General features: G+C 39.3%; 1 protein-coding gene across 2 annotated transcripts in view; it reads left to right on the forward strand.

The window, feature by feature from the left end:
* Window positions 1–319: 319 nt before the first annotated feature.
* Window positions 320–16,103, forward strand: part of COL1A2 (collagen type I alpha 2 chain) — a 36,097-nt gene continuing 20,313 nt past the window's right edge. Inside the window, exons 1-20 of one of the 2 annotated variants that reach the window (XM_026003772.2) lie at window positions 783–988; window positions 3,483–3,493; window positions 4,079–4,093; window positions 4,738–4,773; window positions 5,924–6,016; window positions 7,296–7,349; window positions 10,289–10,333; window positions 10,450–10,503; window positions 10,596–10,649; window positions 10,965–11,018; window positions 11,435–11,488; window positions 11,982–12,035; window positions 13,597–13,641; window positions 13,934–13,987; window positions 14,083–14,127; window positions 14,494–14,547; window positions 15,056–15,154; window positions 15,284–15,328; window positions 15,436–15,534; window positions 15,942–15,995. In XM_026003772.2, coding sequence (XP_025859557.1) covers window positions 919–988; window positions 3,483–3,493; window positions 4,079–4,093; window positions 4,738–4,773; window positions 5,924–6,016; window positions 7,296–7,349; window positions 10,289–10,333; window positions 10,450–10,503; window positions 10,596–10,649; window positions 10,965–11,018; window positions 11,435–11,488; window positions 11,982–12,035; window positions 13,597–13,641; window positions 13,934–13,987; window positions 14,083–14,127; window positions 14,494–14,547; window positions 15,056–15,154; window positions 15,284–15,328; window positions 15,436–15,534; window positions 15,942–15,995 — 1,089 coding nt within the window. In that variant the 5' untranslated portion in view covers window positions 783–918. Of the gene's footprint in view, window positions 1,002–3,482; window positions 3,494–4,078; window positions 4,094–4,737; window positions 4,774–5,923; window positions 6,017–7,295; window positions 7,350–10,288; window positions 10,334–10,449; window positions 10,504–10,595; window positions 10,650–10,964; window positions 11,019–11,434; window positions 11,489–11,981; window positions 12,036–13,596; window positions 13,642–13,933; window positions 13,988–14,082; window positions 14,128–14,493; window positions 14,548–15,055; window positions 15,155–15,283; window positions 15,329–15,435; window positions 15,535–15,941; window positions 15,996–16,103 lie in introns of both variants that reach the window. The other variant, XM_072764284.1, reaches the window with a different exon arrangement.

The following is a 16,103-nucleotide window of genomic DNA, read 5'->3' on the forward strand; positions in this document are numbered from 1 at the left end:
CCCCGCCCCCGTGCTCAGTGCCACGCTACCCCTCGGGGCTCCCCCCCTCCCACGGTGCGGGCCTCGACTCCAACCCGACCCTGCACACACAGAACCCCCCTCTCACCCTCTCCCGGAGCCAGAAGAGAGAGAGAGCTACTGCTGAAAAAGTGGGCGCACACACGCCCTAAAGCTGGAGAAAAGCTGGGCGCGGGCGGGGGCGGGGGCGGGGGCGGGGGGCGGGGGCGGGCGGCCTCCGGCTGCGCCACGCTGTCGACCCCCGCCCCCTCCCCCGCTTCCTCTGCGCCCGCCGGCGCCCTGCACCCGGCGGGTGGCCCGCAGGGCACAAGGTGAGGCAGGGCTGGACAGCTCCTGCTTTGATCTCCGGGCCCCGGTCCCCTCCACGGCTGCCCGGCCGCCCCGGGATCTGCACAGGCTGCCCACGTCGGTGTCTGCAGAGCGCTCCGACGTGTCCAAAAGTGTTTCCAAACTTGGAAAGGGCGGGGAAGGGCGGGGGGATGGGGAGGGCGGAGGTATGCAGACTGCGAGTCAGACTTTCCCCTTGAAAGCCTCAAAAGTGTCCACGTCCTCAAAAAGAATGGAACCAATTTAAGAAGCCAGCCCCGTGGCCACGTCCCTCCCCCCTTCGCTCCCTCCTCTGCGCCCCCGCAGTCTCCTCCCAGCTGTGGCTGCCCGGGCCCCCAGCCCCAGCCTTACGATTGGTGGAGGCGCTTTTGGAGGCACCCTCGGGCCAGGGAAACTTTGGCCGTATAAATAGGGCAGATCCGGGCTTTATTATTTTAGCACCAAGGCGGCAGGAGGGTTCGGCTAAGTTGGAGGTACCGGCCACGACTGCATGCCTGCGCCCGCCAGGTGATACCTCCGCCGGTGACCCAGGGGCTCTGCGACACAAGGAGTCTGCATGTCTAAGTGGTAGACATGCTCAGCTTTGTGGATACGCGGACTTTGTTGCTGCTTGCAGTAGCTTCGTGCCTAGCAACATGCCAATGTAAGTGCCTTCGGCTTGTTTGGGGCAGACGGGGGAGAAAGGTTAGATGGGTGGGCACCCTGGTCTGCAAAAAAAGGAAACCTAAAGTAAATCCTAGGGGCAGCTTGGAGGGAAGGCTCCCTGGCATGTAGAGAAACGCAGGCATGGCTGAGAAACGTGGAAATTATTTGAGAAATGAAAACATAAAAGGCTCAACCCTCGCCAAAAGTCAGGGAACTTTTCTCTCACTCAAGTGAGTCTTAATTTGGACTGGAACCTCTGATTAGGGAAGCTCAAAGGGAGCAGAACGTCTTTTTCCTAAGGATGAGGTATTAACAACTAGCAGGCCCTTGACTGCACTGATGCCCACCTTGTAAAACTCGAGGCCTGCTTTAGAAAGCCCTTGAATTTAGAAATGAAGAACTCACCCCCTGAGGGCTTTTCTCTTCCAGGCGGTTTAAGGCTCGCCTGGAGGATGATGATGACTCTGAGGCGCCCTCTGGAGGGAGGACAATGAAAGCACAGGGGACCAGGCCTTAGGCTAATGGAATCCCCATGAGAGACTCTACAGGTTTACACAGAGGTGACCTGCACTTCCGATTGAAGGCATTCCCTCCCTGTGGGTCCTGGACACACTGGGAGGGAAAATGATGTTACTTGGAATGGATACATTCTGAAGAGTAGAATTAGCTTCTTAATTTATCTGGCCCTGGAAATGGTGACATTCTTTAATTAATATCTCTTCTGCCTTCTGTTGAGCCTGAGGGTTACCTCTTTGTCATGTTCTCAATGACAATCAGACATTCTCAACACAGCAAGTTGGAAAATATCAACACGGATCTGAAGCTCAAGAGACCGGGGTTTTCCAATGACTTTGCCACTAATTTACCACGTGACCTGGGGCAAGTCCAACTGAGCCTTTTCTAAAATGCGGAATGCGGATTAGATGGACTCCGAGGCCACTTCCAGCCATAGGTTTTATGACTAGGCCTCTCTGTCAAGATAGAATGAAGAAAATCAGTCAGTTTTTGAAAATGGCTGCCTAATTACCAAAGATACCAACTTGATAGGGGATGAGGGGTGTCTGGCCACACCCAGCACTCCAAAAAGTTTGCTCCGCCCACATGCCACGGTGTCTACCATTGCATCATTGTTGATGCATTTGTGTGTGTGTGTATTCTCCCTTTGTCCACTTTTAGTATGCACACTGTGGATATTAAGGAATAATTGTATAGAGCAAATTCACATCACCAACTTTGTTTTTTACGAGATCTGAGGATAGGGGGAAAAATTGTTTCCTAAAGGAAAGATGAAAACAGACCTAGGGAAGTCTGAAGATACAAAAGGCAACTCACCTTCTGACCAACAGCCAACTGCAGTCTGGAATAAAACTTACTAAACACACATTTCTTCAAAATGGCTCAGTCTGAGTAATTAAAAGGCAAATTTCCAAAATCATAAGGACTTCCGTTAATCAAGTCTGGGCATAATTATTCTTCCTACTGATGGACACAATGAAGTAAACATATCATTTTCCTAATTTAAAAGTAATTCTCAAAAATTGCCCTTAAATATCAGTGCTGGATGTGGTCCACCCTCCTGAATTGTGACTATTGCAACAGATGTTCTCACTCCAAATGACACACTTCTTGGCCACCTAATTAAAGCAATTTTTAGGGGTGATTCATCTTGTTGCCAGCTTGGCCACCCTTATATCCTGTGTTAACCTATAATTTTTATACCGTAGGAGAGGAATTCAGTCTTTAAGGACTTAAAGCAATTATGGCAAAGGGGGGGATATTACTTGAGTGTGTTTTTCCCATTAATTCTCAACATCTTTAATCCACAGTTTTTCCATTTATACTGAGCAATTCCTTCTCAGGGACAAAAGTGATACATATTGGTAGAATGACCTTACCTAATTTAAGTGAACCAATTTAAAGCAAAATTTCAGATGTCCAAATGGCCCCATTTTCATAGTAACTAATTTGCAAATTAGACCTTTTGAAAAAGGACATTAAGAAAGGTATAAACTGAATGAACTACTACATAGCGTTTATTTAAAAAAAAGTCTAAGTAACATAGTTCCCTAAGTTTTCCCTTTTTGGAGTTTTAAGTATCAAAAACTATCTGAACTATAAATTATTTCCTCATCAGTGTACTGATCTTACTCACATTCAGCGATCCACCTATGCAGTTAACCAACTTAATTACTACGCATTAGAAATATCCTTCAGACACATTAATATTTTACAGTGTTTATAAAATAGTAAATAATTAACAATTTAATTCAAAATATATTTACATACTAATATTGCAAACAAATCACCCTGCTGATCCCTGCCGTACTTTTGACCTGCATAATTTCCAAGTCATTAGAATATTCTTAATAAAAAATATACTTGATCCTTTAATTAGGTAAGCCAATTTTATAGACTATCTATTTGTTAATCACTGCTATAGATCAGTGCAATGATACTAATAATTATTTCTCTCTTTTCTCTTTCCTTTACAGCTTTACAAGAGGTGAGTAAAATTATCTTTAGAATTTGTTTTTTTTTATACTGGGATAGCTTTGGCCACACTAATGCCTTCTCTGGGGAAGAAAGAGGAGGCTACACTCGTGTTAAACAACCCGGATTCCCGAGAAAATCATCATGAGTTATAGTAGTCAAACTTTGCTGGCTGTCTAGAAAGTACCCACCCCAATTTCCAAAGTGGGCGGTGCTACTGGATAAGACCACCCTCACAAGAACACTCATAAGAAACAGAATGAATAATCCTGTGGAAGTTTGGGTTTTAAGCATCTGCTACTACAAAGCAGGGGACTTCATAGAGCCAGAAAATCTTGTTACTCTCTTGGAATCACTTGCAAGAGTATTAGGAACAAATTCTTAGCTCATGAATTGAATTTGAGGCATAATTACAGATAAGTATACTTTTTGGTTCTGAACCTATTTAATTTATTGGTAAAATTTTAAATTATACTTTGAAATACTGAAATAATAGGATGCACAACACCGTTGTAGATATGTTTGTATACTACACAGAAATGGGAGCCATTTAAAAAGTATATAATTTCCTTCATAATTATTTCTTGTTCTTTTCTAGGCAACTGCAAGAAAGGTAAGAGTCCAATACTTTTCCATAATATCTGAAATGATCAGAAATAACTTCTAATTTAACTGAATTTATAGTAGACTACAGAAAGAAAATACTTAGTCAAGATTTTGCCCACATGGATATGCATTAGCTAAACCATAAAATAAAGTAGCTTTGATGTCTAAGAAAACCAAGCTTTATTATCTTCCAGCATTATCTCTAATTACGCTTATATTATACAAACTGGTGATTTACATACTAAAGAAAAAAAGACTTGTTTTAATTCTGGAGATGGAATGAGTATTATGTTAATTATAGGTAGTAAATTAAAGTTTATTTTAAAGGGCTTTGGCTATATAAATATGCTGTTAACGACGTAACAAAATGGTAATTTTATCCACATAAATCATATTTCTAAAAATAGTAGTTATAATATTGGCCTGATGACTGGTGACTTCAGCCTCTAGTCCTCCAGTTTAAAGACATTACATGTAATTATAATAAAACAATATACTTTTTTGTTGTTGTATTATGCCATTTTTACAGCTACTATCTCATGATATTGTGTTTAGATCAGTCTTAGCGACTAATTATTATCAAGAATGCTTGCTCATTCACTGGTAATTGCTTAGACATTTATTACTGTGCTGTTTGTGTCTTCTTCATAGGGCCCAACTGGAGATAGAGGACCACGTGGAGAAAGGGTGTGTAATTTTTGAACTGTTAAAAGGCTTTGGACCATATTTAAACACTACATGTTAGAAACTACAGAAAACTGACAGTTTATGAGTTTTATGTATCCAGATATTTGCACCACTTTTTAAGCAGATAATGCCCTAAGGAAGAGGTGAATGAGTATTATTACATGTAATCAATAGTTTTTTACATCAAAATTATCTTTTTAGAAAGCAAAGTTATTAAAAGCAGCCATATTCTTTGCATGGTCTTTCTTTGTTTTCAGCTGACCTGTCCAACTTACGCATAATGGAAATGTATCTGCCTACCACCACAATCCTCTCTTTGCACATGTTTTTTTTTGTTTGCTCTTCAAGTAAGATCTCTTACATAGCCTGGGAATAGTAGCGAAACAGTAGTCAACAATGTTTCTTTCTAAATTCATAAATGTGCAAGTTAGGTTTACAGTTTATCCATGGTATTCTTAGATCTTCCTGCTATGCATATTTGGCATGTATAACTACATTATGTGACACTTTTGCCAATGTATAAATACCTATACCTTATATCTGTTGAGAAGTGCAGACTAAAATGCATTCCACTCAATCTATTAGAGGTAGCATCATGTCAGTAAATTACTTTAACAACATAAATAGCGTTAATGGTAGGAAATCTGCAGGATCTTCTACCTTGTGATAAAGTAACTGTATTCATTATCATACCAATTAATCTACCATTCATACATTATATATCAAAATAGCTGAATAAGTTCATCAGTCTGAAACTGACAATCAAAATATAGTACATCACTCACTGTGCACTGTTTTCCTTATGAAGTTTATAGAATTATAAATTGTAGCTATAATTTCCATCCTTTATTTGGATACTGGAGCTCCATTATGAATTAATATTCAAAGACTAAGGTATCCCTCTTTCAGAGGAACTCATCTGTCTTGTGTCTTCTTTGTATATCAGACACTAAACCCCCTTCTAAAAGAGACCCATGTCCTAAGTGAAGTTCAATTAGTGATAAATAACGGCATATTAAATTTACTTACCTCTTGAACATTGAAAGGTCTGAACAACTGACCTTACCACATGTATCCTTAGGTCTCCTTTTTTATGTATAGGTTCCTATGGGATCTGTCTAACCATGATAATTCGCTTTTTACAAAACAGGGTCCACCAGGACCACCAGGCAGAGATGGTGACGATGGTATCCCAGGCCCTCCTGGTCCACCTGGTCCTCCTGGCCCCCCTGGTCTTGGCGGGGTAAGGTGTCCTAAGTATTGCTAACTTGTAGCTAACTTCAGTTTCTTCTACCTCTATTGGAGGAAGGATCATTGTGGAACTTATTTTCAGTAGTTAAGGTAGAGTCTGCTTTTTGGATATTGGTATATTTTATTTCATTTCTTTGGTTTCTTCATTCAAGATTTTACTTTGCCTGTTCTCTTTCTGAGCCCTTGTCAATTACAGGACTGGTCTCTGTGTTCACTGAAGGTAGCTGCAGCCCTCACAACTATTATTTAATTTGGGGATTTAATATCTTTCATCAGTAGGGTACAAATAAGAGGTGTTGCATTATTAAAGAGTTTGATTAGATTGAATTATAACTGAAATCCCTGATCTTCAGCAATTTCACAAACATCCCACTCTTTTTATTCTCCTTGGCTTGAAGTCTGCTGAACCAACATTCAAAGTAGTTTTAGGTTTAATTTGCTTGAAACTAATTTGAGAAAAGTACATTTCCCTTTTTCATTAATATCTTCTTTTAGCTTTATGTCTTTAACAATGGTATGAGTGCCAAATGGCCTCACTGCAGGAAGGAAAACATATTTGCTTAATTGGTTAGCACTATGAATCAGAAGCCTGATTCTAATACCCAACTGTATGCCAGTAAAATAAGACCTTTCTCCCCCAAAAGATCTTATTATGATTGCTTATCTACTGAGTGCATTAAAAAGCACCTTCTTTAATAGATCTACCACTATAAGAGAGATCTTTAACAGTAAAGTTATTACTGTGAACTATTTTTTAAAAGTTTAATCTTCCAAGGGGCATTTTAATTTAATTTTCCTCTAAACTTCAAAACTCTTTACATCCTTTTTGAAACTCCAGCAAGAAAAAGGTCTCCCAGTCACTTTTGCGTCATTCTGAAGGAGCCAGGCAACAGGTGGGAATGCAAAGGTGACCTCTTGGTCTCTGCTTAATTTATCAGGGATCTCCAGGGACTTAAAGTATAGAAAGCTCCCCTTTCTCAGTGTAGAGGTAGAAGGTAGGGAGAGGGAAGCAGTGATTGGCAGGGCAGGAAAGAGTTTGAAAAATAAGGTAGAGAAGCTTCCCACTTCAAACCAGATGTGGACTAAATTTTAAACCTATATTTTCTCCTGACTTTTTAGGAACTTAGCTCAATATGGAATTATAAACTAAAAAATATATAAAAATATCTCTCCCTTTTAAACAACAACATAAAAATCTTTACAAGTAGGATGAGAAAGTGAACTACAGAGCTAGTAATTTTAATATATATAATGTATTTTCTCCCCTCTAGAACTTTGCAGCCCAGTATGATGGAAAAGGAGTTGGCCTTGGCCCTGGACCAATGGTATGCTTATTTCTTTTTAATTATGACCAAAAAATGACTGAATAGAGAATTTGTTTCTATGTTAAAAATTTCACTTTGCCATTTCCTTAGCTATCTAGGTTAACTAACTCAATACTTAGATCACATAAAAGCAACAACTCCGTTTGTATTCAAATCTGTAATAATTTAAGCCTAGATCTGGGGGTTGAATTTTCTGTACAACATGTTTCCAGTGTGTAAATAATCGCTGGACATAGTAACCATAATTTAAATATATCAATTGAATTCAAGAGTGATCACTCTGATTAATTTTTTTATACTCTTTAACACTGCTCACAGTTTTAAGCTTAGAGACATGAAGCTATTAAGTCCCATAATCTTTCTGGAAAGAAGCAACAAGTTCTAGTCCAGTCTATTTTTTTTTAAGATTGTATTTACTTACTTACTTACTTACTTACTTAATTAATTAATTAATTTATTTATTTACTTATTTTGGTGATGGCGGGGAGAGGGAGAGGGACAAGCAGACTCTGCACTGAGCACAGAGCCCGAGTGGGTCTCCATCCCAGGACCTTGAGATCACGACCTGAGCTTAAACCAAGAATCAGGAGGCTTGAGACTGAGCCACTCAGGAGCCCAGCCCATTTGTTCTGTAGCTAGAGTTTTAGATTTTCCAGGGCCATGGAGGTGGTTAATGGCAAAACATGGACTAACCTCCAGGCAGGATGTCTGATATTCAACGATACCATGTGTCACATATCTAGCACTTGAATAAAACTTCAATTTATTCAACAAATATTTATCTGTACTTTGCATAGTATAGTGCAAACTATACAATGCATCAGGGATGTAGCACTGAATATGGTAAAATCTCACCCTCCCTGAAAGAGTTAACAATACTGGAAATGTTTCCTTTAATACCTTTTGATAAAAATTCCCTTTTTAGTCTATTAATTATAAGTGCATACAGAAAAGAGTGTAAGTATAATTTAGCATCATATCACTCAGCACAAATAGTTAGCAATATATACTATAATTTGAGTAACATCTAGAAAAGTTCCCTAGATGATGATGATGATGATGATGATGATGGTCTATCTTTAAAAAGTGAGCCTTCCAACAAGCATTAGTGAGATGTGTTAGGGGAAAAAAATCACATGAGCATGCAAAATATACTAGCATGCATAAAAGGGAAAAATTGCTGGAACTAAAAATATTAAGTTGGTTAAACACTACAATTTAAAGTTAACATGGTCTCTCAAGTATAAATTTTACCTGGACAATGCATTCAGTTCTCTATCTTCAAAAGAAGATGTTCGGCTGGACCTAATGGTCCGCAATAAGCTAATACACTATAAGGGCAAGATAATATTTTCTGTAAATTAAAACTCTCACTTGAGAAGTAATGTGCTTTTAATTGATGATTTCCAATTTCCTGATTTTTCCTGGTAATTTAAAACATCCATATCTGAAATGAAGAAGTAGAGATTTTCTTTGGCTTTGTTTATATTGGATATTTGAAATTAGCCATTTCAGCTAATGCCGAACATTAGTCAGCTTTAAAGCAGTACCTATGCCTCAAGAAGAAGCTAAAGGGAAAAAAGTAAAATACTAATAAAATAGCCTACATAAGCCCAGAAAATTAATATGGATTTCAGATTCCCCTGACTTTGGAACATTCTCTGGGGGGCATAAAACAGTGTTTTACTTTTAAATATCAGTGAAATATAATTTAAGCTTGCACATCCACACACAGTCACAGACATATGTAATCAACAGATATGTGGCTCACAAATAAGAAAGATAGGCAGCAATAAAGTATTAAAATAATTTTCCATGTTGGAAAATCAATAACTATAAAACCCCACAGGGTTCTTCTCTGAATTAATGAGTAATCATCGTCCGTCTCACAGCCTCCACAAAATAAACTACACTTTATGTAAATGAAATTGTTGCAAATATGCGGAAAAATGAATGAATATAATTAAAAATTCATGGTGTCAAAGAAAATTATTTTTAATATATACCTAAAAAAATTATTTTGATTGAAAAGTGACAGTTTCTTTTAATGTGGAAGCAATTTTCTAAAACCAAACAAATAATTCTTATAATTAAGATGATGTGCTTTTTAATAAAATCCATATTATTTCACTCTAGGCATTAATACATTGGGGCAGACTTGCCTGCAGAGTCCCCGTGGTTGATGTGTCATGAACAAATTACCCTAGACTTGCCAATGCAATATTTTCAGCTTGAAGGAACTGGCCCCTACAGGAGAGCTTGCACAGGCACTGATTACCACAAAGAGGAGTCAAGAATGTGGATTTAGCTCTCAAGCTAGCAACACTATCTCACTCCACTTGTGTGTGACAGAATGGAGAACAAAAGAAAGAACAATCTGCTATTGTTGTGGGCCACATTTTCAGTAATGATATTAGAACCTTCCTGGAGGATGTTTTAATATTTTATTTTTCCTTCACCCCTAACTTTTGTCTAACATTTTCATGAGTCCCCAACAGCCTTAAAAGAGACTATTAGGTTATTTAACAAACCCCCCTCTAATCATTAAGGACTTTTGATCCTTTTCAATTCATGCTCCTTGTGGCGATAAAAATACCAATCTCTTAGCCAAATATAACATGGGGAGATGACCTGTGATTGAGGGCATCCAAATGGAAATGCTTCACCAACTGCATGAAAGAGACCTGTGGCCATCCATCCAATTGTGTTCTGCTGATTTGGGTTAGGAGAAAAGGTGAAAGCAAAGACAGAGAAAGAGTGGAGGAAATGTCAGTCCTTAAGAGACTCCTGGGAGAAACAAAAACTAAGAAAAAAAAAAAACAGGATAATTCTTATCCATCTATAACAAAATGTCTGTGGCACTGCTCTGCTAATCCTATCTAACTCAAACCAAAGCCATGATAACTCATCAGTGCTCACTATACTTGTCTTCTTTACAGGGTTTGATGGGACCTAGAGGTCCACCTGGTGCATCTGGTGCTCCTGTAAGTATTGGAAGCTTGTAATCCCTCTTATGTAAAAAAAAAAAAAAAAAAAAAAAAAAAAAAAAAAACTCAGAATTAAAGAAAGGTGTGGAGTATGACATACTGTTTTCTTTTAGGGCCCTCAAGGTTTCCAAGGACCTGCTGGTGAGCCTGGTGAACCTGGTCAAACTGTGAGTACATTTTTGCCCTTTATGGTAAATTTCTTCTTCAAGAAGTTTATTAATATAATCTTAATGAAATGATTGGTCTCCTATCTTCTTAGGGTCCAGCGGGTGCTCGTGGTCCACCTGGGCCTCCTGGCAAGGCTGGTGAGGATGTAAGTATTTACTTATAAGCATTTCCAAAATGCCATTTAAACACTCCTGCCTCAACAAGAATTTCTGGATTCAAATGAAGTATTCTGCCAAAAGCTGAATGTGCCTGACATAACTCTTCCCATATGGAAAATGTTATTTTAATGAAATTTCAATTTGTTTTGTATTTAAGGAAATTCGTTGTTAATTAAATATATATTTGGACCCATATCTTTATTGAATGCCTTTTTTCCTATATTTTAAAAACCAAGATGTTCTGACTTCCAGCTGATGGCTTAGCAAGAAAAAGCTTACCCTATGATGCTTTCATGTTTTAGGGTCACCCTGGAAAACCTGGACGACCCGGTGAGAGAGGAGTTGTTGGACCACAGGTAAGCTTTCTATCCCAGTGGATCCAGTCCAGGTATCAGAGGCATCTTGCATGCAAGATGGTCGGTAAAACCAGGATGGGTCTAAATGACCACCTAGATGTTTGACCACCTGTACCCCTCAATGAAGGCATCTGACAAATCAAGGAAGCTAGTAAGAATGCATACAGTTTTCATTAATGCAAGGGATGTCATCTTAATGACAGCAAGCACACTGTAAACTAAATCGTGTTTTGTACAAATGCCATAGTATCGGTTACTCAAATTAGAGCAAGTTAATTTGCTGCTCTGTGCTTTAAAATATCCTAGTCTTTGATTCCAAGCTCGAACTTCAGTGAGAAGAAATGAAAGGGAAGAAATCGTTGTATTCTGATTTAGAAGGAAAACATCATTTGTCTTCTTCTGTGTTTCTTTTTAAGGGTGCTCGTGGTTTCCCTGGGACTCCTGGACTTCCTGGCTTCAAGGGCATTAGGGTGAGCACATTCTTTACCCAGAAGGGAGGGAATGTTGATTATTTTTAGGAAAAGTGTCAACTATATTTAAACTCCCGTGTGACACATACTTGCTTCCAAAGTCCTGGAATTCGCCAGAGTGAAGAGAGAAAGTTCACATGGCTGAAAAGTCCAGTGGGGTGTGCTTTTCTCAGTATGTTCGTAGCTTTCAAGAATTGAGGATCCCTATGGAGAAAATTGTATAAAAGGCATATGACTTAAGAGGTACTTATAACCATCTGAAGATCGTAAAATTATTAAAGAGAGAAATGATGTAAGAGAGCACCTAGTTCTCGTTCCTTCCCTTTCAAATGCAGGGAGGTTTAGTGACTTAACTGGGGCAATGGAGCAAGTTTGCTGGGTGCCAGACCCTCCAGTGCACTGAAGCGGTGCATGCACGATTCACTCAGGAGATTGCGATTTGACCAAGCACGATAATGGAATGGCATTTTAAGAATAAGAATTTGCATTTCAGGGACACAATGGTCTGGATGGATTGAAGGGACAGCCCGGTGCTCCAGGTGTGAAGGTAAATACTAAATCAGAAGTATTATCTTTAAAACAATTGACTGGTAATTCCCCATGATGGTCAGAAAGGGTATTCTTAATGAAGACTACTCTTATTTCTAAGAGTATCTTATTTCCTCCTCAATATTTCAGAGCCTTCAATGGCGAGGATATGGAATTCTGTGACAAAAGGCCAATTATTAATACTGTTTATTTAATTCAATATCTATTAAGCAGTTGAGATAAAAATAATGTCGATAGTTTCTTCCTTCATTTCCTATCCTACAATTTCAACCAATCTTTGCAGCCAAAATAAAAGTAAATAAACATATAATCAGATATTAGAACGCTATGTTATTTTAAACTGTAAATTCTCCTTTGCCACGCACTAATTAGATAGGTACATTCATGTCACAATACACTTTTCAACCTCTTTCCTGTGATTTATCTGTGCACACTCAAAAAAATTTTAATTAGGTAATTAAAGTCTCAGAAGTGTGTTATCTCTTGGCTAGGCTCTTCTCTGACAGCGTTTTCAACTATAAAATGTTCTCTCTCCTATTAAGGAGATAATGTGATATTAAAGTGAATACCAACGTAATTACAAATTAATGAGTAACGAATACTAGCGGGACCAGAAATGAACATGAATATGGAGAATCTGTTCTAACTTTCCAGCTGCCACACAAATGGATAAGGTCAAACTCATTCTCCCTAGAGCCTAATGTAATAGCTCAGACTACTAGTCCCAGCATCATAAAATGTTAGAGCCGAAAGGAGCTTTGGAGACCCCCTCATTTTGCAGATGAGGGAAACTGAGACCCAGAGAGAATGAGTGACTTGCCCAAAGTCACACATCTAGCAGTTAGAGGAGCGCATAGGCTAGAATCCCTGACTTTCAAAGAACAGACTTTGTGTTTATTCCCCAAGAACATACTTCACATGGAATTCTAGAAATGAAGGTTTCCTAAAGGATCTCTCAAATCTATTTCTTCCAGATCTTGATCAGATTACTGAGAAGCAAAGTTCCTTTACATGTGTTATTTTATTTAATTACTGCCACCCCTCACCCGCCACCACCATGGTTTTTACTCAAGATAAGGATATAGCTTGGAAATAAATAAGACAGCTCTGAAAAATATTATGAAGCTTTAAATTTCCATGCATTTTTACAAAAATGAAAATACCAAGTGTTAAAAAATAAGTTTAAAGAGAGTAAATATGGTTCTGTTGAAAGCAATTCATCCTCTGCCATCTCTTTCTATGATATCATTCCTAACATATAAGCCTCGTCGAAATGATATCCCAAATCTAAGGGGAAATATTAGAGCTGGGGTACATAATCCTCAAGTGACCACATCTCCCTCGTACTGTGATTTTTGGTACTATCCATATAAAAACTCATATTTTAGAAATTTAAAAATTTATGTGATTGGCATAATTGAGAAACAGTCTATATGTGTAAGAAATATTATAAAATATAAATGGTCCAAATTAAAGTAATAGGATAAAAATGACCCAATCAGAAAAAAAATAATCAATACCTGTAATGAACAAAAACTCAATCCTTCTTTTCCATGTAGGGTGAACCTGGTGCCCCTGGTGAAAATGGAACGCCAGGTCAAACAGTAAGTATCGATTACTTGATTGTAAATCCAAACGTGTACACCGTTTGCAAGCTAGAACTTCTTTAATGTTTTTGCTAATTACCATTTCCCTCGGCATTGTATTCTTTGATATTTTTCTAATAACTTTCTGCATACTTAATTGAAATCCATTACCTTTTAGTTGGAATTAGAACAAGACCTATTTATTTCTAGTGGATTCTTGCACATGTTGGAAATTGGACAAAGCAAATGATGCCTGTGACATTTTTAAAATTAGCGTTCTGGATTTCATTGAAAATATTTCTGCTTCTAGGGAGCCCGTGGGCTTCCTGGTGAGAGAGGACGTGTCGGTGCCCCTGGTCCAGCTGTGAGTGCTTCCATTTTTGTCCCTTATCCTTTTAAAAATTCTAGTAACTACTACTTGACTTTCCTCTTGACTTTGTCTCCTTATTTTCTTCATAGGGTGCCCGTGGAAGTGATGGAAGTGTGGGTCCTGTGGGTCCTGCTGTAAGTTTTGACACCAAAGAATTTGGAAGAGGTTAAGAGTGTGGGATGGGAACTCTATTCTTTATTAATTTATAAGACAACACCATTTTGGATACCTTATCAAATGTTCCATGAGGTCTCTCAAAGGCTCTGTTTATAAGTACTTGTATCCCTAGTGCTTTTCATTGATACATAACATAAAATCTACCTCACCTTGGATATCTTGAATGTCTTCCCTTTGGTATTAATGACAACAGACCAGCTGTCAGTTTTCTCTTTGCCAATATCAGATAAGATTGGGCCACTCCAAGCCACTTCAATCTTCAGGTCTTGTGTTGTTAATTTGCTGGGAGGACATATCTTAACCACATTCTACTTTGATTTCAGGGTCCTATTGGGTCTGCTGGCCCTCCAGGCTTCCCAGGTGCTCCTGGCCCCAAGGTAAACACACTGCCCACCATTCTCACTATCTCGATAAACTTCTTATTGTGATGTGAAAGATAGGCACTGTGCTTGTAGATAGATAATTACAGAACAGGAATCTTAATTAGTCCCCCTTTCAAAATAGTTATAGAATGACCAGTTTTCTCACTCCAAGCTTGAAATAGAGCGAATCTCTGTACTTGAGGCCCTGAGCATAGAAACAAAAGCCAACAAGGACATTTATTTTCTGGGACCCCTCTGGGATATACTCCCAAAGTAGTGAGGACTGGCTAGCTGAGAACCAGAGTCTCTGCCACAGACGGACAGAGATAGGTGAAGATGCTAGCCAAGAGGGCAGAACGAGGCCAGGAAAGTAAGAACCCAAATCCAAATCTGTGGTGTGCCAAACCAGATGAGGGAAATAATTACAGTTCCGAACAAAGCTCATGAAACCTGGTGTCATCAAAATGGAGATAGGCTGCTTCATTATTTGCAGACTAATGCCTCAGTGCTTTCCCTCCTTTAGGGTGAAATCGGACCTGTTGGTAACCCCGGTCCTGCTGGTCCCGCGGGTCCCCGTGGTGAAGTGGGTCTTCCAGGTGTTTCCGGCCCCGTTGGACCCCCTGTAAGTAGCCATTGTCATTAGCCTCTTGGAGTGGAAGCAGGCAAAAAAAAAAAAAAAAAAAAAAAAGAAGGTGTGGGTCAAAGAAGAATAGAAATAGCAGAGAGCCTTCTCCTTTCTTTTTCCTCACAGGGTAACCCTGGAGCCAACGGCCTGACTGGTGCTAAGGGTGCTGCTGTGAGTATACAGCTCTCCTGTGCTGCTCTGCGTCCAAAGGCCCTCTCACAAGCACCGCCTCATCTGCCAACCACCTCGTGACAGACCACGCTGCGTTTTCTTCACAGGGCCTGCCCGGTGTCGCTGGGGCTCCTGGCCTCCCTGGACCCCGTGGGATTCCTGGTCCTGTTGGTGCCGCTGGTGCTACTGGTGCCAGAGGACTTGTTGTAAGTGGTCATGGCTGCAGCTTTCATCTCCCTTAAATGCCAACTCTGCCATCATTTGTCACCATCCACACTTCCTTCTTGTGGTTTTATCATTCTTTTGGGGTTTTCCTTGGCATTTTTAGTTTGTATTTCTTCTACAAGCGCATGTACATGTATGTTTGTTCACACACATACCCCTCCTGCTATCCTAGAACATTACCCAAAGGTCAGTGAGGTACATTTCTATACCACTCTTGTCCCTTCAACTAAGCCAGTCCCCTGTAAGCTGTTTAAATATGAACCTGGGCACATTTCTTACAGAACTTGAACTTTTCTTTATCTTGATCCATAACTATTCCAAGATGTTTGTCGTGAGAGGGTTGTGACAAATGTTTGTCATTTGACCACTGTTTTGTATCGAACCTTAGGGTGAGCCTGGGCCAGCTGGTTCCAAAGGAGAAAGTGGCAACAAGGGTGAGCCTGTAAGTAGTTCTCTAATCACAATTTTATGGATTTATTACTTTTTTAATCCAAAAAGTCATACTTCTACTTTAAAAAAAAAAGTGATTCCTTTTTCTTTGGCTGCATAT

This window comes from Vulpes vulpes, chromosome 7 (genome assembly GCF_048418805.1).
Source record: "Vulpes vulpes isolate BD-2025 chromosome 7, VulVul3, whole genome shotgun sequence".
NCBI lineage: Eukaryota > Metazoa > Chordata > Mammalia > Carnivora > Canidae > Vulpes > Vulpes vulpes.